Source organism: Furipterus horrens, unplaced genomic scaffold (assembly GCF_987537825.1).
Source record: "Furipterus horrens unplaced genomic scaffold, mFurHor1.1.pri manual_scaffold_17, whole genome shotgun sequence".
In the NCBI taxonomy this organism is placed as follows: Eukaryota; Metazoa; Chordata; class Mammalia; order Chiroptera; family Furipteridae; genus Furipterus; species Furipterus horrens.
In genome coordinates, this window is record NW_028327187.1 from 59,660,794 (window position 1) to 59,687,522 (window position 26,729).

Genomic DNA, 26,729 nt, shown 5'->3' on the forward strand with positions numbered 1-26,729 from the left:
AGGTGCCTGGAAATGGGGCAAGTGCTGGTCAGGCGGCATTGTTCCCTCTCGGACCCCTCCCCCACATGCAGAACCACAACGTGATGAAATAGATCTCCCTGTACTGATGAATCCCTAAGGCTCTGCTTCCTACAATATAACAGGAGTGACAGCTCTACCTGGGATGCAGAGGCAAACAAACACAGGAGCCTGTCAGAATGAGGAGCTAGAGAAGTATGGCCCAAAAGGGGGAATGGATCAAGGTTTCAGTGGGAGAACTAAGTGATGAGGAGATAGCAAACCTAAAAGATGAGAAGATAGACAACCTAACAGATGCAGAATTCAAAACACTGGTGATAAAGATGCTCACAGGCTTGACAGATATGTTTGAGTACAGCAAATGCATAAAAGAAGAAGTGAAGGCTATGCTGTGAAACGAAGGAGAATCCACACAAAACCAATGGTGAACAGAAGAAAACTGGGGTTCAAATTAATGATTTGGAACATAAGGAAGAAAAAGCAGTCAACCAGTGCAGAATGAGGAAGCAAGAATTGAAAGAAATGAAGAAAACTTCCCAAATTTTGCGAAGGAGATGGACATACAGGTCTGGGAAGCACGGAGGGTCTCGGGCGAGCTAGACCCAGAGCAGACCACACCAGGACTGATCATGACTGAGATGCCAAAGGTGAAAGATAAAGAGAGAGTCCTGAGGGTACCAAGAGAGAGGTGAAGAGTTGCCTACAGAGGACTGCCTATAGGACTGTCAGATGATTTCTCAGAGGACACTTTGCAGGCAGGAAGGGACTGGCAAGCAGTATTCAATGTGATGAAAAGCAACCTACAACCAAGATTACTCTATCCAGCAAAGCTATCATTTGGAATGAAGGGCAGATGAAGTGCTTCCCAGACAAGGTGAAGCTAAAGTAGTTCATCATCACCAAGCCATTATGATATGAACTCTCAAAGGGACTTAAGAAAAAGATCAAAACTATGAATACTAAAATGACAACAAACTCACAACTATCAACAACTGAGTCTAAAAAATAAACACAAAATCCAACTAAGCAAACCAGAATAGGAACAGAATCATAGGTATGGGGATCATTTGGAGGGTTAGCAGCTGGGAGGGGGGAGGGGGAGAAATGGGGAAATGGTACAGGGACTAAGAAGCATAATCAGTTGGTACAAAATAGACAGGGGGATGTTAAGAATATTATAGGAAAGGGTGAAGCCAAAGAACTTATATGCACAACCTATGGACATGAACTAAGGGAGGTGGGATTGCTTTAGGGAACAGGGGTACTGGGAAGAGGGGAGCAAAAAGGGAAAAATTGGAACTACTGTAACAACTTAATTAATAAAATATACTTAAAAAAGAAAAAGAAAAAATAAACAATCCAACACTAAAGAAAAAGGAAGAATCAGGCAGGAAACAGCACCAGTTTCAGCAGAGGCAAAAGACTGAGAATAAAGGCTGGTTAGATTTGATCATTAGAAGACCAAGAAAACAAATAGATTCAGAGTATCTTGGTGAATTTTATCTAGATTTAGGAGAATGAAAATATCCTTTTCGGGGAGTGAGGGTTTCTGAAACATGTGTATGCACAATGGCATAAAGGCTTTGTGAATGACCCTTTATAGCAGCTGTCCCCAACATTTTCTCACCAGGGACTGGTTTTCCTGGAAGACAGCTTTTCCACAAACCAGGGTGGGAAGGGGTGGTTTCAGGATGATTCGAATGTATTACATTTATTGTGCACCTTATTTTTATTATTATTACGTTGTAATACATAATGAACTAATTATACAATTCCCATAATGTAGAATCTGTGAGAGCTCTGAGCTTGTTTTCCGGCAACTAGATGGTCCCATCTGTGGGTGATGGGAGACAGTTGCTTATGTCCAGTTTACACCATAACCTCGTTTTGGTTGCTTTCACTGCAGAAAAAAATCCGCTTCACAAAGATAGGATGTTGGAAACGGGAGCAGGCCTTTCAGTGCTTTTGTGGCAATCTCAGGATATTCCACCTTGACTTTAATCCAGAACATAAGGGGATTTAAATTTGTCTCAAACGTATTTTTAAGGTCACTGTCATTTGCGATATCAAGCAGTTGATCCTCTTCTAGCATGGGCAAAGTTGATTCACCTGGCTTATTCACAAATGGGTTGCAGATCCATTTCTTCCCAGTTCAGGGGTCTTTTGTGGTTGGGAAGTAATGCTCAAATTCTTTTGAAAGCTGAGATAGGTGATCATGAACCAGCTGGGAGAAAGAAGGCCCTGGCTCAGTCTCTTTCAAAATCTCTGCTAATGTTTGAAACATGTCAAAAATCCCAATGCTCATTTGTCGCCCTCATAATTCCAATTTGGCTTTGAATGCAGCCAGTTTACCTGCCAACTTGAACACAGTAGTTGTTCTCCCCTGAAGTGACAGATTGTGTTCATTTTGAACAGGTTAAATATGTTACACAAGTAGGCAAGTTTTGTGACCCATTCTGTATACCTGAAATGTGCTGCCAGTGGTGACTGTTTTGCTAAAAGAAATCTCTGGAGCTGCTCTCATAACTCAGAAACTCTGGCCAGTGATCTACCTTTAGAAAGCCATCTGACTTCCATATGTAAGATAAGACGTGAGTGCTCTGTATCCATCTCCTCACTGAACTGTGTGAACAGACATGAGTAAGGGCATGTACTTTAATGTGTTTGATCATTTTTAAAAAGATTTTATTTATTTATTTTTAGAGAGGGGGAGGGAAGGAGAAAGAAAGGAAGAGAAACAGCAATGTGTGGGTGCCTCTCACATGCCCCCAACCGGGAATCCAGCCTGCAACCCAGGCATGTCCCCTGACTGGGAATCAAATGAGCAGCCCTTTGATTTGCAGGCCGGCATTCAATCTACTGAGACACAGCAGCCAGAGCTAATGTGGTGGATAATTGTAATCACATCCTGCAAAACGTTAAGCTCAGGTGACATTTTTCAGCTAGCCAGCATTTCTCTATGGATGACACAGTGCGTAGACTCACATTCAGTAGTGACTTCTTTGATCTGAGTAGTGAAATCAGAAAGTCATCCAGTCATGGCAGCCACTCCATCCATGCATATACTGACCAAAAAATGACCAATTGAGTTTCCTTGATGTGTAATCATTCAAAGACTTGAATAGTTCTGCAGTTGTGGTGTTGGTTGGCAACAAAAGTGCACATAACATACCCTCATGCACATTCTCCTGAAAAGTATATTGCACAAAAACAGGCATTGTTGTCTTGTTGTCAACATTGGTAGATTCATTAACCTGGATTGTGTACCAGAGTGACTCATTAATCCTCTCTAACCATTGTGCCCCAGTAGCCTCTGCTATTTCATCAATTCATCTAGTTATGGTGTTAGCCAGAAGAGGAACACATGCCACCTTTTGAACTGCAGCCTCTTCTAAAAGTTCATGCAAATGTCCTTAGAGCAGGCAGGATCAACTCTTCACCAGTAGGAATGGGCTTCTTAGCTTTAGCAATGTGGTTAGCCACTGAGAATGCTGCTCTCAGTGCAGACACATTTGATGAAGTGGTGGCCTTCAATAATTTCTTCTGTTCTTTGTATTCACAGTTTTTTCTTTTGAAAAACTCTGAAGACTTGTCTTTTAATGCAGGGTGTTTGGTCTCTATGAGGTGAAGCATTTTTGAAGGTTTCATGGCTTTGTTGTATAGCCAGTCACCACATATTATACAAAGCAGGCTTAAAGAATGTGAGTCACCTATTGCAATGAACCAGCAATTTAAGAAAGACTCTTGGTATTGTCTTTTAAATGCAGCTTTCTTTTTGTTGGTAGTCTTAGAGTTTTCTGCTGTCTCATCATTGGGTCTTTCCCCCTTTTCAAAGAAACTCTTCAGTGACATTTGTTTTTTTTACTCATTTGGCTAGGGTTACCTTGTGCGCTTACCAACACTGTGATTCAGACAAGTGCACAATATGGGAAAGAAGCACAGATGGAAGTGGTAAATAAAATAATGGACAGGCCATGCATGGACTAAAACACCTGTCAGATTCTGACTTAAAGCCTGTCTCCAGATGCGGCTATACAATTGAAGTACATCAACTCTCTTGCTGCTATAAAGCCCGTCACCAGATGTAGCTTGTCACTTGCCATTCTTGATATAATTTTGATATGAGCCTGCAAGCAATTGATTTATTATGGTCTCTGTGCTGTCATACCTCTCCACTAATGATAATCTGTATTTGCAGCAGCTCCCCAGTGCTGGCATCATTGCCTCAGCTCCACCTCAGATTATCTGCATTAGATTCTCATAAGGAGCATGCAACCTAGACCCCTCACATGTGCAGTTCACAGTAGAGTTGACATTCCTATGAGAATCTAATGCTGTCGCCGATCTGGTAGGAGGCAGAGCTCAGGCAGTAATGTGAATGATGGGGAGCGCTTGTGACACAGATGAAGCTTTGCTTGCTTTCCCACCACTCACCTCCTACTGTGAAGCCCAGTTCCTAAATGTGGCCTGGGGATTGGGAACCCCTGCTTTATAGTGAACTTGTTTTTTTTTCCTTCGCCCAATCTAAATGAGATTTCTGTTTGAGGTATAGAGAGAAGAGGGTTGTGGTAAGCATCTAGAGGGTCAGGGCAGAGCTTGAATAATGAACAATGTGGAAATGGAAGACTTCTTTCTGACCTTGTACTTTCACAATGAACTTGCAGCTGGCCCGGTTGTAGGCTCGGTCATAGGCAGTGTAACGAATCACATGCTCTCCTTCGGGAAAATGAGTGCCAGGCTCAGGGCCCCGAAGTGTCACCCTACATGGAACAGAGTGAAAGAACCACTGAGGATATGCACCCTTAAGATCAGGGTCTGGGGCACGTCATTACTGTAACTTCAGCCCAAGAGCCTGGGAGAAGCTGCTGAGAAGTATAAAGGTCATCCGTTACTCACCTTGTAATGGTACCGTCAGCAGAATCTTTCACCAAAGGTGGGTCCCAGTATACTCGAGCAGTTAGTTTCTCTGGCTCTGCCATCTTTTCACGTGAGCGGGGACAATGGATCTTGGGGGGATCTATGTCTGCCAAGGTCAGAAATTAGCTGAATTGTGAGCCCCCTGACTTCCCTGGAGAGAACCCAAAGACTCAATACCACACCACTAGGTAGGTAAAAGATACACTCTTTATTAAAGATGCCCAAGAAAGCCCAACTTCAGCAGAAGTGATCACTTCTTTAAGCATGTGCCCGGAGTGCCACCCTCATAGCAAGCAGAATGCCTTCTGCAGTAAGGATTCCACATCCTCTGTAGACACAATCCCAGGGTGACTCTTTGCAGCAGGACAACTGGGAGTGACCAACATTTACCTACACATACAGGCTCGCCTCCACTCCATTGCCTGTCTTCCATGCAGATTCTGCTGTGGTCACCTTCCAGGTAGTAGCCACTGGAACAGCTGTAGTCACAGCGAGAGTCAAGAAGTACCCCATTTGTGCAGGTGTAGGTGCCACTGCTAATGAATGGCAATGTATGGCATCTCATCTCTAAGAGAAAACCAAGTGGCAAGCTCAGTGGCCTGTGGGACTATCTGGAGGTAATGCTGGGGCATCTAGCATGGGGAGAACCATATCAGAGGTAGCATAAAATACAAAATTCCTACCCCAAACTGCTCTTCCATTTTTGTGCCTAATTGCCCCTCTTTCCTAATTGTCTTATTATTTTTATATTACAAGGTACCGTAGTGCTGGGGAGAGGGATTATCAAATAAGTAAATAACTTGTCCAAATGCATGAACTTGAGAATCATACCTGAGTTTAGACCCTAGCTCCACCCTTTCAAGCTCTCTGACTTGAGCAAGTTACACCATCTCTCTGAGGCTCAGTGTTTTCACCACTAAACTATGGATACATCATAGAACTGGTGTGCATATTAAAAGGGAAGATGCATACAAACCTTTGGGCTCATTTAGGGCCTCACTGCTAATAGTTTTCGTCTCTTGTTCCTCACATGTTAGATATCCTTGAACAAATTCAGAGCTCCTTTTTGAGTATTATTTTGGTGTTGCCACAAGCACTCCTCAGTTGAGGCTCACTTACATGTCAAAGTAGGCTGGCTCTCTATCCAGGTGAGAATATAAGTCAAGCCAGTGCCTGGAGGGCCAACTTTGGTGCTATTTGACTTAAAGAAAAATATATATGCTTTAGATACTACATGTGCCAGAAGTGGAGACTGCTAGCATGAGTTGATTGTTAATCTGTGCTTGCCTAAGTCTAGTTTGAGGTATCTGATACTTGAAAGAAGTGGGCAAGCCGTACATTCCTTTACATTGTCTAAGTTCCAGTCCTGCATAAGTACAATGACTGGAGCTCTGCATAAAGATTCTCTAAGCTATGTTCATTTTGCTTCAAGATCAAACCAGACCTGAATATTATTGCATTTTATGTTTCCTGGTATCCATAAAACAAAAATTACCTCCTTGAAAGCAGTGCCAAGAAAAAAACATTTGTCTTTTCAGGTAAATTGTTTTCTTAGTATTATATGACAGTACAAATGACTTATCCAACGTATTTGCCTTTTTGTCTCTTATGAAGAAGAGCAAAGCCAGATTCGCTATTCAAAAACAGTAATTAATTCATTCTTTACTGGAAATATGTATGTCTCCATTCTTTTAACTGTTTTTTTTTTTTGTTTTTGTTTTTGTTTTGTTGTTGTTCATTTATAGACTTATACTATTTAATTTTGTGAGGCCAATTCAAATTTGTTTTGGAAAGAATGTGTCTAACTCCTAAAACAATTAATTACAGTCATCTAGAAGGGTATGGAGGCTTCCTTATTTCTGCCTATCAAGCTTCTCCTCTTCCCTACAGCATCATTTCTGACCAACCCAATTTCTCTCTGAATGTTCAGCACTCTGCATCTGATCACACAGCATTCATGTGCACACACTTGTGTTTCTATCCCATTTGTCTATAAGCTTCCAGGGGGTAATTGAGGAATTGAGCAAGCTCGTGAAGCAACCAATATAGGGCCTTGCACACATGGATGTCCTGCAAATGGCATTCAGAGATAGACTTATGGACAAAGTTCAACTGCTAAATATAAAGGTAGGCTGTAGATGTTGAATAAGAGAGAGCAATTTGGGAGCTGAAGGGGACATGGTTTGGAATGTGTGTGTTAGCATCCCCACATTCTAGCTTTAGGATTCTTTTTGACATTCCAAGGAATATGAAGAATAACAAATATCTCATAGCTTCACTGCCAAGGCTTTCCAAGGCCCTAGGCCAGGAAGTATTGCAGTTTGCTATTAGTGGGAAACAGTCTGAGACCACACTTCCTTTAGTGTTCCAGAAGAAGGCCCAAGTATACATCAGGCCCCAGGCCCAAGTCTTACATGCACTCCTCAGACCCCGAGCCAGAAGGGCTGGTTGCTACTTAAATGCCCATATTACTTGGACAATAACAACAGGGAGAATAAATGAGCTAGAATGTTAGGATGGGGAAAAGCCATTTTTGGGTGCCTGTGGAAAATTCTCAGTTTGCCCTTGACAGAAGGCATAGTAACACCTCTAGGCATATACCTTCAGTGGTTGGTTGGCTGGCCTTTCTCGCACACATGCATCAGCATCTGCACACACACCACTTACGCCTGCAATAGGCAGTTCCAGACCAGCGGCGACTTGGCAGGCATTGCACCGACCTTCGTCCGATCAGTCGAAAGCCCCGGTCACAGGAGAGCTCACAACGAGTGCCCAGGCTGCTATGATAATTCCCTCCCCTTGGTGAGTAGCATGTGGCTTCTCCATCCTGGATGTTTAATGTATAACACCATCGGGGGACTGTAGCAATAGAAGAAAAGTAAGCTAGAAGGCCAGTAATTAAAACTGTATTGGTGAAAGGACAGACACATAGATCAATGGAACAGCAAACAGAGCCCAGAAACAGACCCATACAAGCATGTTGAATGATTTTTTGACAAAGATGCAAAAGCAATTGAATGAAGGATAGATATCCATTTGAATAAATGTTGCTGGAGCAATTAAACTTCTGTGGTTAAAAAAGAAGAACCAACAGAATAAAGAAGAGGAGAAAGAGGGCAGGAGAAGGGGGAGAGGAGGAGGAGGAAGGGGGAGGGGAAGAAGATGATGAAGAAGAAAAGAAGAAGGAGGAGGAGGAGGGGGAGAAGGAAAAGAAGAGGAAGAAAAGAACCTCAACGTAGGCCTTACACCTTATATAGAAATTAATTGAAAATATACCATGGATTTAAATGTAAAACATAAAATTATAAAACTTTTAGAAAGAAATAAGGAAACAATCCCTGGGATCTAGACCTAACAGGTCTTAGATATGACACCAAAAGCACAATTAATGAAAGAAAAAATCAATAAATTGGACCTTGTCAAAATTAAAAACTTCTTCTGTGAAAAGCACTGTTAATAGATGAAAGACCACCTCAAACTGAGACAAAATATTTGCAAAATGCACATCCAAGTAAGGACTTGTATTTAGAATATATAAAGAACTCCCAAAACTTAACAGTAAAAAGCAAACAATTAAGTTAGAACACGGACAAAAGACATGAACAGACATATCATTGAAGAGGATATACTGATGGCAAACGAGCACATGAAAAGATGTTCAATTTCATAAGTCACTAGAGAAATGTAAATTAAAATCGTAACAAGATACCATTACATACCCATTAGGATGTTTAAGCTTAAAAAAAAAAAAACAAAACTAGCAAAACTAAGTGTTGGTGAGGATGGAGAGAAACTGGAACCCTTATACATTTCTGGGGGAGATACAATATAAGGAAACCACTTTGGAAAATATTTTGTTAGTTTCTTATAAAAGTAAACATACACTTGCCATGCAACTCTGCAATCCTACTTTAGGTATTTAACCAAGTGAAATGAAAACCTGTGTTCATACAAAATCCTGTATACAAATGTTTAAAGTATCTCTATTCATAATTACCAAAACTGGCAACAATTCAAATGTCTCCTATGGGTGAATGGTTAAACTAACTGTTGTTTGTTCATACAAAAGAAGGAAGTGCTGATACACCCACCAAGGATACATACACAGGATGAAGTCAGGAAGGATAAAGCCCCACGTGAGCTTATTCAATTCCCAAATCCTAAGGAGCAAAAACAAAAGGTCTTTCAAAAAAAGCAAATCAGGGGTTAAAGGAAGAAAGAAAGGTGGAGCCTCTGCTTGAAGGCAGCTGGAGAATGAAGACAAGATGACAGTGAGAAAACTACCCTTCAAGCACCAACACACTTATTTGTGGCTTTTAGCATTAGTTTTGAGCCTGTGGCTGTGACACAAGGCTGCCATCTGGAGACACCATCTCCAAACTACATAAAGTCTCAAGCACTACATTTGCAGAGCTGTTAATTATGTGATCACAACATGTATCAGAAAGACTTTATGTGGGAGGCTGGGACCTTAACAATCACTTCCATTTTATTTCTCCCCTATATTCTGTCAAGGAAAACACACATCAGATTGGAATAGATAGAACAAGCAAACATAGTAAAAGGTAATGTAGAGCTAAGGCTAAATACTAAGACAGTGAGAGAGGGCCTAGCTACTGTAAATAAGTTCAAATTTGTTGGTCCAGAGGAATCCTGGTATAAAGAAAACATGTTGGGAAGCTGGAAAAGAAAAAAAAATTTTCCTAATTTTCTTTTTTCCCAGATTTATTGAGTTACCATTGACAAATACAACTGTATATATTTAAGCTGTACAAAATGATTTTTTTCAATTACATTTGACATTTACTATAGTTTTATATTCGTTTCAAGTGTATAGCATAGTATCTAGACATATACATATATATAATTTATGAAGCAATTCCCCTGATAAGTCTAGTAACCTCTTGGCACCATGCATACAGTATTATTAACTATAGTCACCATGCTGGACATTAGATCTCCAGAAGGAAAAAGAGAGTAGCCTCTGGATACTATAGACTGATGAGACCAATAGCATAGATATCAGTATTCTACAATTTTAAACACGGGCTCATGATCAGTTAGAAAGAGAAGCGCTGATCTCCAGGTGTCCCCAAGAACAAGTCATTCAAGACTGACCTCATTTCCTTTTTGGGTATGGTCACCAGACTGATAGAGCAGGGGAAATTTGTGGATATGCTATGTGGAAATAAGTGAGGCATGTGACAATGCCTTCATGCCATTGATGAGATGCAGAAATACAAGAAAGATGACAAGACAATACAGTTATAAAGATTCATAATTGGCTGAACAACTGTACCCAAAGAATGTTGATAGAAAACTGAAACTCAGAACATGGCTAAATACTGCATGGTGAAAATGTCTGGCAGAAAATGTGCTAGTCATTACTGAGTAGCTACTGTGTGCTGGGCACCATGCTTTATATTTTCATTTTCACATCCCTCATTTCAAATAGTTCTCCCAACAGCCCTGTGTAGTAGGGAGGCATTTATCCCTATCTTGCAGGTGAGGAACTAACTTGCTTACAGTCCCTCAGCAAGGGGCAGAGATTTGAACCCAAGCTTTGTCTGGCTCTAAAATCCATATTTTTTCTAACCACAATATCTACCACTGTAGCATGTTAGGTTGCTATTTTGAAGTATACATTTGCATTTTTAAGAGATAATATAGGCACATGGTTCAGAATCCAGAAAAGAATAAACTGTTTAACACAGTAAAGTATCCCTCCTACCCCTGGTCTGACACATACTGCACTCGGTTCCCTCATGAAGAAGAGTTTATGCATACAAAGCAAATAAAGCAAATATTGCTATAGAATCTTATATTTTTCTCATTTTTAACACTTAGAGTAGCATATTATGCCAGTGTTCCCACCAATGCTTTTTAAGATATACTTAATGGGTCTTAGAGATCTTCCCATATCACAGGAAGCATGCAATTCACTTAAGAGAAATAACATAAAATACATAGCACAATGACTGGCACATAAAAATGTTTGTTTGGGGTCAAAGAGATAGAAGGTAGAAGAGTTGGGATTTGAACACAGGCCTATAACCTCCGATCTGTACAGCTATTCACCTGTCACTTTTCAAGGATTATAAAGGAAACAAAGTGCTTACAACAGGGTTAAAAGGGCCTTCTCTGTGATTATCTTCAGATAACCCTGACAGAGTTACTAGCTTGCTTAGGGGTGAGACAATCCTCAGGGAATGTGGCAGTCCAGAAGACTGAGGACAAACCTCAGAGAAGGGTTTCTCACTCCAAGCTAGGAGTCAGGATAGGGAATAAAAGAAAGTTCAAGATGAATGAAAATGGCATCAGGCTGCATGGGCAGTAAAATAATGATTTAGTTTTTAATGGTTAACTCTTCTTCTTCTTTTTAAACATTTTAAATTAAAGAGACAGAATGAGCATGGCTTTGGAGTCAGACAGACTTTGGTTTAATTTCCTGCTCGCCATCTCTAAGCTCTGTGACTCTCTAAATTTGACTTTCCTGAGCTTAGTTTCCTGATCTGTAAAATGGGGATAATAAGTCAGTTTCATAGGGATGTTTTGAGAATCAAATGAAATTGTGTATGTAAACTACATCTAGCCCTGGGATTGATATTCCTTAAATCAGTGTCTAGGTTTGAGCATCCCACTTCAAGCAACAACACCTGAAGACACCATCCCCCAATTACAGAGAGTCTGAAGCTGAGATTATGAGGTCACAAAGACCTTACAAAGGAGGCTGGGAACTCAGGTTGTACTTTCTGGCCACCCCTCCCCTCGCAACACTGATAACCTCATTCAGTTAGTGCACTTGACCCCAAGGTTGAAGGCTGGAATATGGCTTATATATGGATTTATACAGATTTTAAGATAACAAATGAGCAGGTTAATATCAATCACAGAATTGCTAGACCTCCTGAAAGTACATTTTGCATCTGCTGCTTCTTCTTATCTACTTCTCCCAGTTACAGTTTTCTACAACCTGGCTTCTGATCCCAGAATGCCAACCAGCCGGTAAACATGTTTTGAGCATTTACTTTTTACATAGCTCTGAGGAAGGTGCCATACATGGCTGCTTCTTTTAAATAGCTAACTATTTTGCTGAAGATAATAAAAAGTAAACCAAAAATGCAGTACAAAGTGAATGCAAAATGAGTGCTCCAGACAATAAAGATTTATTTCAGAAGAGGTACATAGTAGGTACTCAATAAATATTAATTGAATAAATAAATAAAAGAATGGATGGATGAGGGAAAGTTCACTGTAGGCTAATGCAGTCAGGCAATAGAGGAGCCTTCTACTAAGCTGGCTGAAACATAAATTTCATGAGTTGCCAGGCTAGGCAGCTAGACTGAGACTAAATTCTGGAAGAAATGATCACAGTGGCCCTGAAGAGGAGAAAAACACAAATCAGAGAGTTCATTTAGGAGGCAATTGCTATTATCTATGTGTGAGATAATAGACATTTTAATCCATAGGTCAATAAAGAAATGACACTTCTGATGAATGACTAGTGAGAGGTCATGAGTAAAAAGGGGCTATTAAAGGTGATAGGGGTTAGTTAAGGTGTCATTGAGGTATTTTTAAAAATCTTAACCCAAGGTTATTTTTATTAAGTTTGGAGAGATGGTAGCGGGGAGGGGGGGGGAGAGAGACAGAGACAGAGAGAGAGAGAGAGAGAGAGAGAGAGAGAGAGAGAGATTGACTTGAGAGAAAAACATTGATTGGCCTCCTCCCTTTTGCACCCCAACCAGGGACTGAACCTGCAACCTTGGTACATGCTCTGACTGGGGATTGAACCTGAAACCTTTTGGTGTACAGGATGACATTCCAACCAACTGAACCACTTGACCAGGGCGATTGCAGTAATTTTAAGAGAATGATGGCACCTTTATAAAAAGTAGGAAGGTCATCTTTAGAGTCTTTTTCAGGGATGATGAAAAGATTTGGTTTTAGATATCTCCAAATGGAAGTGTCCAGAAGCAGTTGGAGATATAGAACAGGAGTTCAGGAGACAAGTCAGGGACTTGTCCAGATCTATGCCTGATTCTCTCTTTTGTCACCACTAGAGAGCCCATCTTCCTTCTTGGCTTCAGATGTGACCAGAATAGTGAAATACCATGGAACCCAGAGAAAGAGGGTTGAGAAGAGGGTGTTTTCACTTGCTGCTGAGAGACTGTGGAAATTGCAGCTCAAGAAAAGACCATATGATTTGGGCTTGGATAGAACTGTGATCTTCAAGCATGTTGTTTAAGCATGGAGGTTTGTGGTAACGGACTATAAGGAATTTAGGAATTAGTGGGTGCTGAGACTGAAAGGCAATAGGTGTGAAGTACTTGGCAGTGAGAAGTATGTAAAAGATAAGAAAGGGGCATACAGGAGCCCAAAGTTTTGATCATTTCTTGACTGAACCTATTTTTTCAAGGATTATAATTTACTTCCTTGCCAAATATAATGTTTTCCATACCCTTGATCTGTCTCTGCAATATTTGACACAGTGGATTTCTTATCACTTCCCTTTCCTTAAAGCCCTCTTCTCCCATGGCTTCTGTAATATAATAGATACTGTATTGATCTCCTCCTACATGGCTGACCATTAACTATCTCTTTTTCCCTGTTGGCTCCTCTTCTACTAACATCTGTAGATGTCTTCTGAGCCTCTGATCTTGGTCCTCTTTTCCTTCAGACAGCTCATCCATCCACGCTGATGGCTCACAAAGCTCCATCTTTCCTCTTCCCACAGCCTATTGGGCACTTTCACCAAACCAGTTTTATTTTTTAACCATATCTTTCTGAGCAGAGCCTTAGAATTAACCCAGGTATTCAGACTGGATGCTTTCAGACGTCCTTTTGTTTATTATCCCCTGGTACACCGAATCTGTACCAAGTCCTGCTATCTCTTTAAAATTATTTATTTATTTGTTTATTTTTAAAGAAAGGGGAAGGGAGAGAGAAAGAGAGGGATAGAAACATCTATGTGAGAGAAATATCAGTCAGTTGTCTCTCCCATGTACCCCAACCGGGGACCAAACCTACAACCTAGGCATATGCCCTGACTGGGAATCAAACTGGTCACCTCTCGCCTTGGGATGACACTCAACCAACAGAGCCACACCAGTCAGGGCTTGCCATCTCTTTCTTTGAAACATCTCTGGGGTTTTCCCTTAACCTACATTTCTTTGTCATTACCCTGTTACTGATTCTTCGAGAATCTCCCTGACCCAGGCTCTACCTATCCTGAACCCCTACTTTTTGACACAATAACACACACAAAATAAGGATAATAGTCTGAAATTATCCTTTACTATGTCACCCCCTTAGGAAAACATATTTAATGGCTCCTTATAACTCATAGTACAACAACTAAAGTCTTCTGCATGGATTGCAAAGCATAGAAATATGAATCTTAAAAATGTAAAGGATATTAGATATCACCTCGTCTAAGTTTCCTTCTAGTACAGGAATAGCTATTCGGCCTTATTCATAGACAGTCCTCCTGCTCCTCCTTAGAAGAGTCTGTAGATCATTCAGTCTTCCCTAGTTTGAGCTCACTCTTTATATTTCACTTTATTTTCTACTACTTCCTCCACATCCCATCTCCTTCAGTCAGCTACTTCCTGTAAGAGGTTTGTTCTTACCTCTGTATCTGTGGCCACCTGTTTTTCTGAATGCCTTCCCTTCCCCTTTCTAGTTCTCAAACTCTATCCCAAATCCAAGACCTATTCTAAATGTCATCTTTCATGATCCTTTCCCTGACTTCTTTTTCTTAACTCCTATTGCATTTACTGCTACCATATAGTTTCACACTTACTTGCACTACATGTGCTAATCTTATTGCCCCCTCACCAATTCCTCACCTAGCAGCATGTACACTCCTTGGGGTTGCACAAGTTTTTGTATCATACACTGCTTACCTTACACAGGATTAGACATACAGGAGGTACTCAGTCAATACTTAATGGTTAAAAATAGATGGGCAACCTTAGTGTTAGAGAAGTGAGGTCACACAGCAAGTCAGTAACCAAGTCCATGATTGGAAATCACAGCTCCTGTTTCCCTGAGCTTCAGTTTTGGCAGATATAAGGCAAGCTGGATGAGTATGCTTCAGGGAGAGCCTGGGCCTTAGGCCAGAAAAGACCCTTCCTGAGCCTGAGAAGGAGTGAGAATTACCTCGGTAGTCTAGGGCAGGGACCTGTGGGACCTCTTCAGCATATACTTCATTGTAGCTTTCATCTGGGTTGTAGCCTGAACCTAGAGTGAATAAGATAATATCAAGATGACATATTGATTTCTCACTCAAGTCCTTACCAACCCTTCCCCCTTTCAACTTGGTTTCTTCATGAGCACATGGCACTCATGGATGGAGAGCCAGGTGGATATTTAATGGGGAAAACTGTGCCTTGTAAGTCAGCAGAACTATTGTGGGCAAACCTCAACAACTCAGATGCATAAAGGGGGAGCTCATGGGGTGGAGTGGAGTGGTACTGGTAGAACTAGAAACCTCCATTTAAAAAAAAGTCTTGACCATCCATCAATCCCACCAATCTGGACTACAAATGACCAATTTCTTTGATGCAACACATGAGTCTTGGTAAATTACTGATTACCAAGCACTGAGGTTGGACAGTTGTGTCAGGTAGGAGGAAAAAATAGAGCCTGAGTAAGGGTCTTCCTACTAGTGATAAGCCTGCTCATAATCCTCAGAAGGAAATGATTCCTCAAGCTCCCACTAGCCCACAGGGCACCAGCCTTTTGCCACCTGGTTGCCATTTGTAGGGGTGGCATACCAATGCAAACAGAGAGGGCTCAAAAGGCCAGGGGAAATGAGAATAGTTTCACATCCTGAGTGGTTTGTCCTGGTTTGGAGGAAAAAGCAATTAAAGTCCTTTGGAGAAATTTCCAGTTTCTCTAATCAGCAAGAGCTTTAGCAGGGAGCTGATGAGCTGGTAACATTCCCAGTCCACCCCCATTCCCTTAAGTGGCTCAGTCCCTGGTACAGGCAGGTCTGTGGCTGTCTGGGAGACTAAACTGTGTTCCATCAGATGGCAGGAAATCAGTCAAGAACACAAACTAATTGGAATACAACTTGATCTTTTCCAGAATGAAGTTTCAGGAAGCCATCCTTACAGCCTCCCTGAGCCCTAATACATGCACAGGAATAAAGCAGCAAGCCATGCTGGAGTCAGCAAACAATTCTTCACTTCCAGGAGAGGGAGTGCTTCCAGGACAGGGCCGGGTTTTACTACTGGAGCCCTTGTGGCCTGTGTAAACACTCAGATCATAAGTGTGCCTGCATCCTTTCTAGGAAGAGGCTCAGCGCCCCCTACCCTAAAGGATGGAGCAGAGGGCTAGATGATGAAGCTCCTCTATTCCTCACAGACTTGGGGTGGAGAGTATTAGAAAACCAGTCCAACTTGATGAACAAGGGAATGAATCAAATTGAAAGTTTGCCTCATGAAATCATGTCTTTGTTGGTTTGCCCTCATTCCAGAGGAAAGAGTTCATTTTTCTCTTTTCCTTGAATTTTATACTTTCTCCTTAGGCTTGTTCTCTCTCTTTCCCACATGGGAGGTTTCTCTGTGGAGGGCAGGATTGTCGTCAGCTGTTTCAGTTTAGCACAGCCTCAAAGACTGTAAACAGGAGCCCAGATGTGTGTGATTCCTTCCCAAGCTCTTGTTCCAGATCTTGCTTGTGAAGAAAGGGCCAGTAGGGAGCAAGCCTCTATTTACCGGAAGAGCAAACAAGAATGACAGAGGCCTATGGCTGGAGAGGCCTATGGCTGGATAACAACAACAATGATTGCTAACATCACTGAGAACGAGTTCTCTGTTCAGTCCATTACATATGTTATCTCATATGTCATTCTAACATCTCAGTGAGGTTGACACCCTCATTTCTCTCTAATGTACAGATGAGGAAACAGGCTTAGAGGAGTGAATGGAATACCCCATGTCTCCCAGCTAGTAAGGACTAGAGTGGGCATTGCAACCCAGAGCTGTTTTGCCTGCTTAGTACCAAACTCAGACATTCCACTAAAGGGGAGAACTTTAGACAATGTTCAGCAGGGCTAAAAATCCAAAATCTTTTTTGCAATCCAGTTTTTTTACTCTGTATGTGGGATTGAAGGTCACCAAGTATTTTACATCATTCCAGAATTACAGGGGATGTGGGAAAGCTGAAGGGAAGACTCTGCCAGATGATTATAGTCTTCACCAGGATGCGGAGGTAGCTGCACCAGTGCCAGCTTTGCTTTGTGACAGGAATGGGCTTAAGCCACCTAACTACTTTAAACATTGCCATTTCCCCTCTATGCCTGTCTTTGGGTATTTTCTGCAAATATTAGGATACTAAGATGATATATAAGAAACTGGAGGGACACCCTTTCCACATTGCTCTATCTGCTTGTCCTTCTTCAGCCCCAGAGAAAAGAGGTTTGGGCAGCATTTCCCAAGCACTGCCCTTCACAAAGATGTGATTGCAAATGTAACTGACAGTTGAAGACTATTTTCAGATCCACACTAATGCTTGGCTTATAATAGCAAACATGGTCTGACTTCCTGGAATGCACAGATATTCCACTATCCACCTCTAATCCATGGTTTGCTTTTTTTATAATCTTAACCCTTCCCAACCCCTGCTGGCAATACCCCAAAACCTGAAATTATCTTCTGGAGGGTGGGCACCTTGTAGTACAGGCTTCTCCTGCTAGGTGAGTATTCTAGGAACCCATCTGTATCAGTGTACCAAATGGTATTGTAGTGACAGGCTGTGTCTGGCTTCAGTGAATTTTTTTGAAGACTCTCTCAATACTTCTGCCCGTTTCATGATGGGTGATTTACCAGCACACCTACCGACACCATACTGAGTGTTTAGCAGTTTTTGACCAAAAATGGCATAACCTCTAAGCCCTACCCTTCCTATTTACCTGATCTTGCCCCAGGTGACTTTTGTTTGTTTGTTTGTTTGTTTCCCCAGATGAGAAAAGTCCTCAAAGGGAAACATTTTGCTGACGTGGAGGAGGTGAAACTAACAATAACAAAAAAATGACAGCAGCACTAAAAGGCATCAAAATTGACGAGTTCAGAAACTGTTCTGAGCAGTGGAAAAAACATCTTGATAGGTGTACTGTATCAAATGGAGAGTACTTTCAAAATGACTGAATTTTCAACATGTAAGAATAAATACACAATTTTTAATAAGTAAATTCCATTTTTGAGTCCCACTGTATGCATATATATACACATACATATACACATATATATACATTATATATGTGTGTATATATATTTATGTGCCTCCAATTCTTAGTCTGCAAATTAGGAACAGTAGTATATAGTACCCACTTCATATTCTTTTTTATTTTTTCCACTTTATATTTTTAGAGAGGAGTAAAAGAGTTAAATATTTTAAGTTTTTCTCTGAAGTAAATGTAGACTTTTCTAAAAGAAAAATATATTGACCCAAAAGACCAAAAGTCTAAAAGGGTCAATATTTATAGAAAACAACAAGTGTTGTCAAAAATTTTAAGTCACCCCCTAGGAAAAAAAGCTTCAGGCCCATACAATTACAGTTATACAGGTGAAGTCTCTCAATTCTTCAAGGAAAAGATCATTCAAATGCTAAACCATTCCAAAGAGCAGATACAAAAGACTTCCAAACTCTTTTTGACCAAGTTAACACAACACTGATATCAAAACCTGACAAAACACTAAAAAACACCATGGATCAACCTCACTATTAGTTAGTGAGAAGCAGAACTTCTAAATGAAAGACTAGCAAATAAAATTCAGCAATACACTAACTTTTAATTTCAGAATTACAGAGATGGTTCAATTTGATGTTAAGGAAACTTACTGAGATAATTTGTCACATAAATAAAACAAAAGAGAAAAATCACAGTGAAGTCACCACAGAGGTCAAAAGGGAATTTGGTAAAATCCATCTAATAAATGAGGAACAGTTTATTCCCCAGTTTAAAATGAAACTACAAATCAAAACTCACATTATACTTAATAATAAAATACTAGTACATCTCTATTTAACTTGGATCCAAAAAAGTGATGCCAAAGAGAATAAATATTGGTAGACATACTGGCAAGAAGACAAAATTATCAATAATGGAAAAGATGACTGTCTACTAGGAAAACCCAAGAAAATCACCTGAAAAAGGATTAAAATAAGAGAATTCCATAAAGTGGCCAAATTGCCAATGCAATGAAATAGAACAACTCGTTCCCAACAGCAACAATAAATTCATTAATATATCCAGGAATAAGCTTAATAAGGTGTATAACCTATATGAAAACTATACTATGCTTCTGAGCAACTTAAGTATCCATGAAAAGATAACTTTTATGCATATCATAAGATAGTTCAGGAAGCCACAAATATTACTAAAATGTCAAATTCCTCCACAAGTGATTATAAAGTTCAAATATAGTCCCAATCTAATCCCATAAATTTTATTTTTTTAAGGATTTGAAAAACAGTCCTAAAGTCTATCTGAAACAGTAGTTCTCAGCTGTGGCTGCCACAAAAATCATGAGGAACTACAAACTACATTAATGTTCACGCCATACCCCAGAGGCTCTAACTTAATTGGTCTGCGGTGGGCTCAGGGATCACATTTTGATGCGCAGACAGCATTGAGAACCATACATCTGGAAGAGTACATTAGAGGAATGACAAAGAAAATACTGAATTCTTGAAAAAGAACAGAGGGCGAATAGCTCCATTATACATTGAACTCATTATACAGGTTGGATAATAAGTTTCTAGCACAGAATAAGCAAAGATTGATGAAACAAGAGTCCAGAATCAGACCCAAACCTTACATAGGTGAAAACCAAATAAAATGTACCGAAAATGGTGTGTCATATTAAGGGAGGAAAAGCTAGATTAGCAATATGTAAATAAATGTTAGGGAATTACTATAATTTTGGGGAAAAAATTATACAGCTAGATCTCTAAAACTCAAGTCTAAGTAAGTTCTGAGTTAAAGATCCAAGGTATAAGGGGAAAAAAATACACAATAATATTTCATAATTCTGGCCCTGGCTGGTGTGGCTCAGTTAGTTGGAGCATCATCCCGTAAACCAAAAGGTTGCAGGTTCAGTCCCTGGTCAGAGCACATAGGAGAGCGCATACGAGAGGCAAACAGATTGATGTCTCTCACATCAATGTCTCCCTCCCTCCCCCCCTTCCCCTCTCTCTCTCAAATCAATAAACATGTCCTCGAGTAAGGATTTAAAAAAAAAAAAAAGGATAAATTTATTTCTATAAAAGCTGAAAACATCTATTTGGCAAAAATACATGTGTCACAAGAACAATCCCATTGTAAAGCTGTGTAGCCATAGTCCTAGTAAAAAAGACTAGCAAATAAAAAAGGGAAAATTTCCATTTATTAAAAAGCTTAAACCTTTACTATACAAATAATATTAAGAATATAAACTAACAAAAAAAGGAAAAAAATGATTCAGAAAAACAAAGAATATGATCAATAGTAAAATACAAATGCCCATGCTTATGAAGAGACATTTGCTTAAGAGACAATTTGCCTAAGAGAATGGCAAAAATCAGTAAAGATCATCAGTGCTGGTGAAAACTGGGGGCACACAAAGTGGAGGAAATGGAGGAAAGTTGAATACCCTTTCCATGATCACACAGCCAGTGAGTGACAAACCAGGACTGGCTCTCACACAGTCTGGCTACGGGTCTCTTTTGGACTTTATATATGTTTGTAAATATTTCCCCTTTCTCATTTCTAATTTTGTGTGACTCTTAAAGAAATATTTAAAATAGAAAAATAAGTCATTCAACAACATGGCAGTAATGTTAACAAGGCATGATACGATTAAAAAAAGAAGACAACAATTTCTCCATTTCAGCAGTAGCAAAATCTGATATGTTATCCCCCCGACCCCCGTTTTTTTTTTTTGGTAGCATATTTTTTACTAAAAATAACCCAAATGCTTGTGTTTTAGAAGGAAAGCAGAAAAGATATATTTAAGTGGGATTTAGGAGCCATGCAAACACTTAGGTTATTCTCCTGGCGACAGGTGTTGAGAAGTGTTGCTCTGCACTGAGAAGGTGGCAGAGGGAAGCCAAAAGCTGTAGGAAGAGGAAGATGTGCGATGTTTCTGGCCAACAAGTCCAGAATCTTTCTAAGCACATTTTGATAAAAAATGTGGCTTTGCAGCCTTAGAAATGCTTTCAGTCCTTTCTTACAAGTAACAAATCTGAAAAAGGACCAAAATCGTTTGTACGGTAAGCCTTCTTCACAGGGGGCTTGATTAGTGCTTATTTTTTTATAAGGTTTTTGAAATATTCTTCTGTTTTAGAAGGTGTTAAAAAAAAATAGGGCTTGCTTTTGCATGGAGCTCTTCCTAGGGGGTAAAGGATTTGATTTAGATACAGAACCCTTGGAACCAGTCAACCAACATTTTGGTTAGATAGGATAAAGCAGTGGTTCACAGACTTAAATATATATATTTATTTATTCTTACAGGGGAAAGGTACCCTGGCTGGTTTGGCTCAGTGGATTGAGCGTCGGCCTGCGAGCTAAGTGTCGCTGGTTCGATCTTCCAGTCAGGGCACATCAGAGAAGGAAAACTCTGATTCCAAAAAACCTCCGCTGCCTTGCGGCATACCTCTTCAGGGGAAAGGCTAAGGGAGTAAACCCCGACAGAAAATCCGGAGCCGGAGTCCCTAAGGCGGTTTGACGTTGTAGTCAACACCGGCAACTCCTGCGGCGCACCTGAAGCCAAGCTGTATTGACTCCGTCTTTCCCTTGGATCCTTCAGCTGCGAAGAGAGGGGGGGTCTGCTGCATGGGCAACAGCAGACCCTCCATATCACCCTGCCCAGGCTCTGTAGCTTCAGCTTCACTTCAACACGGGAGGAGACAGATACCGTGTCACTCCCGAGTCGGACTGCACAACCATTCTCGGCGGTGCAGATGGACTCTTAAGAAGCTACACCATCGTCTCTCGAGACGGACGGCTGCCGACGACGACGACGATATATATTTATAGTGTATATAGTGAATGAACAAATGCATAGAGAAAACTCAGACAGTTGAGCTAGCAATATGGGGAGGGATTATTGGAAAATTGCAAATTTCCCTCATCATGTAGCCTCCTAAGAACAGAATAGGACAGAATGAGTGAGTGTGCATGGCTGCCAGAGATCTCACAACCTGGGCTCAGAAGGAGTTGTGACTGGTGACTCTTGTGGAAGTGGACCTGCCACCTTTGTGAAGAGCCCTTTGAGAACTTCAGATGAATCTAAGTTTTTAAATAAAATTTCACTTTCCTCAAGACTCCAATATATTCAGACTTTCATCCTGGAAAAGGTGTTTCATGAGGTTTCTTACAGCTGTTCAAAATTGTGCTTTGAACACCTAATCTGTACTCACTAAACCCTATAGTCTTTGGTTGGATTTTGGTCTTGTGTACTTGAACTGTAACTTGGGTAGGTTGAGGAGGTTGGTCTTTTAATCCTAAACAGTATGTACTCTGTCAAGGGCTTGACTTGAATTTCTTCATTTCAATGTCAGCCCTTGTGCTCTACCCACTACAAAGCTAGGTTAAGCCAAAGAGACGAAGAAGCTTACATATTTGTTTAAAAGCTTCAAGCAGCTGTTCCAGACAAACAGAGCTATTGCCAAAGGCCTCTACCAGAATCCCAGAGCATGTGGAAAATTTTAGCTGCAATTACTGTGGCTGTCATGAAAGCAGTTTGTTATTTACTCATCTCTGGATATTTTCCTAATTACATTGGTTGGGCCTGTCTCCTTCTCTTATTCCCCCAAGCTCCCATGAGGGCAGACACTGCAGGCCACAGAACATTCTTAGCACTTGGAATGCCAGATGGGTCCCATCAGGAACCTCTGTCTGCCCCCTAATTACCCTTCTATCATTCCACCCCTCCTCTCTTCCCTCTCCTCACTGAGTTTGTGCTTTTCAGCTCCCTATGTCTCTAGGGGCAAAGGATGAAACATTCAGGAATCCAGAACTCTCCATCTCTTCTGAAGTAAGGAACAAGCTAGAAGAAACTGGGAAATTCCTGTTTGAGAGAATGCAATCTGCATTGTTGTTATTATTTTTGGCACAAAAGGGCTATAAAAATCTCATCCTATAAATAAGGTCTGGGGGTGAGAAAGAGGAAGGAAGGGAGGGAGGAAGCTAAGAGCAGAAGCAGGTGAGACAACGGCCTCAAAAGCCATGTATTCCAACCTTCTCATTTTTAGCTGGTGCAGCCTGTTTTTAAATATCTCTTGTTTGTTTGCCTCAAAAGCCTCCCTTGCAATGTTTAACCATCTTTGTTGTTGAAAATATTTCTTCTTGTTATCTAACTTAAGTGTTTATCATTGCAGTCTAACTCTTCTACAAGACTTGGTCTCAGCCCTGCCCAATCTGGAAATAATGGGCCACAGCTCCTAGAACTTACCTGTGTACCATGTTGGTGTCACTGCTGGAGCAATGAAGAGCAGCAGAGAGAGAGCTCCTCTTTGAGTTATTTGACCGACCATCCTTTTAAGGGGTAGGGATTATTAGGGAGGTAAGAATAGGAGTAGGTGGCCAGAAGTACTAGGACAAAGGAAAATAACTTTCATAAATCAGCCATCAATTAACTTCCAAAAATGAGAGGAAGCAGAAATGTGGGACCTGCAATGAAAAAGAGAGATTTTTAAATTAATCAATGCCTGTTATATTACCCCCTTTTGTAATGATCTTCACTTTATAGAATAACAAGACTATACTTGTTATTTGTGGTCTTTTTTTCTTCCCAGAAGGAGGAGGATGTAAAACAATCAATTCTCAACTGACCCTGGTGAGATCAGATGCAAATGTTTTATGGTTCAAGTTGCAGAGAGGGACACTGAGGTACCAAGACCAGGAAAGGGCCAACATAAAGTCATATAGAATCAATATGAAATCCTGCAAGCTGAAGACTGCCAGTTGATGGTTTCATCCATTTAGCTGTTTATTCCTAACTACTAATCTGGGAAAGCACTAGCCTTCAAGCACTAAGCTTGAACACTGGAGTTATACACATCTGAATATGTATCTGATTCTATCTCTCTTAGCTATGAGGCTTTGGGAAAATTCCTTAACTTCTCTGAGCCTCAGTTTCCTCATCTATAAAATGGTAATTATAATAGTATCTACCTTATAGAATAGATTATTGCCTGTCATATAGGGAAACAATCAATGTATTAGTTTATTAGTTATTATTACCAACTTTGTGTTGGACAGGACTGGATATCTCCTATCTTTTGTCAGTAACTATACCCTTGCAATATTCTTATCCTTGACTTTTGAAGCTTAGTGGTTTGTTAGTGGATTTTGGCTTTTGAGTCCACTCTAACTTAGTTTTACCCTGCTGAGCCAGCAGGAAGTCAAATGAGTTTGGGAAGAACCTATTGAGGTAATGAGAGGAGAGGGTGAGCAAGCTCCAATGCCCTCTTATTTCCTGTCCTATCCTCACTCTAATGGGATTTGAGTTTTGTGGTTTCCAGTAGGCAAATACCTCATAGAAGACAGTATTAAAACTTGCTGCCCATTGGTATAAACGGACCACTAGACTTTTCAGTAAGCACTGATTCAGCAATATACTTTCAATGAAATGCCATGTTCAGGGAGGAGTCAGTCTCAGAAACGGAGAAACAAAAATATAGCAGATTCTGGCCAGAGTCCCCAAGGGACATGAGAAGTCCAAGAATAGCACAAATTCATTTTTTAATTTATTATTATTTAACTTCAGATTTTGTCTAAGTAGTGACAGGGAAGCAGAATGGAGAAAAAATGAGAGCAAGTGAAGGAGGCAAGGAAAGTGAAAAGATGTGGGAAAGAAGCTAGAAAGAAAAGTAATCTTCCAGAGCTGAAAGAAAGAGATAAAAACATAAAGAGGGAACAAAGGAACAAGAAAGTTTAAAGAGAGATTCAGGAAAATGAACAGTAGATAAACTCATCACTGAACCCACCTCACACATGCAGCCTTAATGCAATTTCTTGGTTTAGGAGTAAGGGCTTTCTTTTTTCAGACCTGGTGCTCTGAGACTGTGACCACTGCCCCGTCCACCTCCTCCACAATTTCAGGCTGAAAATGTGACTCTTCAGAGTCATCCATCCCTCTGCTGAGCATTGGGAAGGTGGTGGGAAACTGTGTCTGCAGCCAGGTCACAGCTTAAATGAAAAGCAGCAAATGACTCAGTTTCATAAAAGAAGTTCTTTCTCCCTCTTTACCCCCAGCCAGTTACCTAAGTCATAGGTCTCATTACCCACCATGGTTGTGAAGTAGGGGTAGTATAGTGTAGAGGTGTTAAGCAGCAGATCTTACCTGTTTCGTAGGTTTTGGGGCTCTCTTTTTCTTTCCTGGTTCTCTTTATCCTTCCTCTCTGCTTCTCTCATCAGTTGAAAAAACTGCTACTTTAACATTCCTAGAACAAGTGACTCCTAGTCTGTCTGGCCCTCCGGGATTCTTTGAAAACTGTCCAGATGTTAGGACATCTGCATCTGCCAAATGTTTCCTTAAAGCTATATTATCCCCCAAGCAATAGCTGTTTCTCCCTCAGAGAAGGGTTTTAGAGAGGTTGGGGAGAAGGAACACAAGGATGGGAGGAACTCGATCTGTCTACTGCATAACAGGGGAAGTGTGAATGGTGCTGGCTCCATGCCCATGCTTATAGTGATGACTAACAGGCTGGCTAAAGGGCCTCCAGAGAGATGTGGCGCACTGAAAAACACATCTTTTTATGACTCAGCATGACATCAAGATTTAATTAAAGGAATTTCCCAAAGTCCAAAGAAGACAAGAGCATAGCTGACTCTTAACATTCCCTGAAGATCTTCCTGTAATTCTTTAGTTGCCTTGTCATCCATATATACAGGATGAGATACACTTTGAAATCTTAGCACCAATTACCTAACTTGTATGGACTTCAGTTTCTGATAAGATTATGTTGTTTACAAAAAATACCAGGAAGAATAAAGACTGATTTCCTATAATAAGATGAAGGGAAAGCATGCTTAGAGAGGCTTTAGCTGAAATCTGTTTAAGCAAATCTAGATGATCTGCACATGGCAAGGTTATAGTCATTGCTAAGCTGTTTCCCAGTGACCTCTAATGGAGAGATGCGTTTCTCTTCACTAAACAAGCTTTCTTTTTAGTATCTGATAATGAAACTATTCTAGCATAGTGCAGGCCAACTCCTTACATTCTCCCTCCCCTCAGACTTGACATTTACATCCTTGAAAAATCAGTGGTCATGTTACAGAAACAGGGGAGTCCAAAAACAAACCCCAGAGTTTGCATCTGGGAGATAAGCAGCAGGAAGCAGCTTTCAGGATGCCCTTGCATGCCTGGGGCTAGTGGCTGGAAACTTTGTTGCACAAAGATCTGCTTTACTTTCAAGGCTCAGGAAGATGGGAGGGGTCTTGGACTGTGGGCTGTTAGGGAAGAAGCAGACAGAGCCTACGTAGGGTTCTGTGAATGGTCAGGACTCTTTGCAACACCCACAGCGGGAAAGGACGCAGAGGGAGAGAGGGGGCAGGGAGGAAGAGAGAAGCGGCTGCAGACATTTTTGGTCTGGCTCTGGCTCTAGGAGGCTCTCTCTCTCAGGCTCTCTCTGGCCCTCACGCCCTCACTCTCTGGCTCCTGTGGGCTCCCTCCATGTGGCTTGGAGAAGGGGTCTCCAGGCTGCTTTAAGAAGAGGCTCTTGCCAGGCTGCTTGGAGAAGGAGAGGAGATCCATGCAGTTTGCAGGAAGAAGGCAGTTTACAAGGAGGCTGAGAATCCAGGC

At 40.9% G+C, this 26,729-nt stretch overlaps 1 protein-coding gene across 3 annotated transcripts in view; it reads right to left on the minus strand.

Moving 5' to 3' along the window:
* SRPX2 (sushi repeat containing protein X-linked 2) overlaps positions 1-25,549 on the minus strand; it is a 44,012-nt gene extending 18,463 nt beyond the window's left edge. For 2 of the 3 annotated variants that reach the window (XM_090264337.1, XM_090264339.1), the window contains exons 1-8: positions 25,269-25,549; positions 24,913-25,114; positions 23,376-23,593; positions 15,097-15,177; positions 7,603-7,794; positions 5,326-5,502; positions 4,915-5,041; positions 4,657-4,778 (exon numbers count right to left, since the gene is read on the minus strand). In XM_090264337.1, the coding sequence (XP_090120463.1) occupies positions 4,657-4,778; positions 4,915-5,041; positions 5,326-5,502; positions 7,603-7,794; positions 15,097-15,177; positions 23,376-23,457 (781 nt within the window). In that variant the 5' untranslated portion in view covers positions 23,458-23,593; positions 24,913-25,114; positions 25,269-25,549. The remainder of the gene's footprint in view (positions 1-4,656; positions 4,779-4,914; positions 5,042-5,325; positions 5,503-7,602; positions 7,795-15,096; positions 15,178-23,375; positions 23,594-24,912; positions 25,115-25,268) is intronic. The other variant, XM_090264338.1, reaches the window with a different exon arrangement.
* Positions 25,550-26,729: the final 1,180 nt, after the last annotated feature.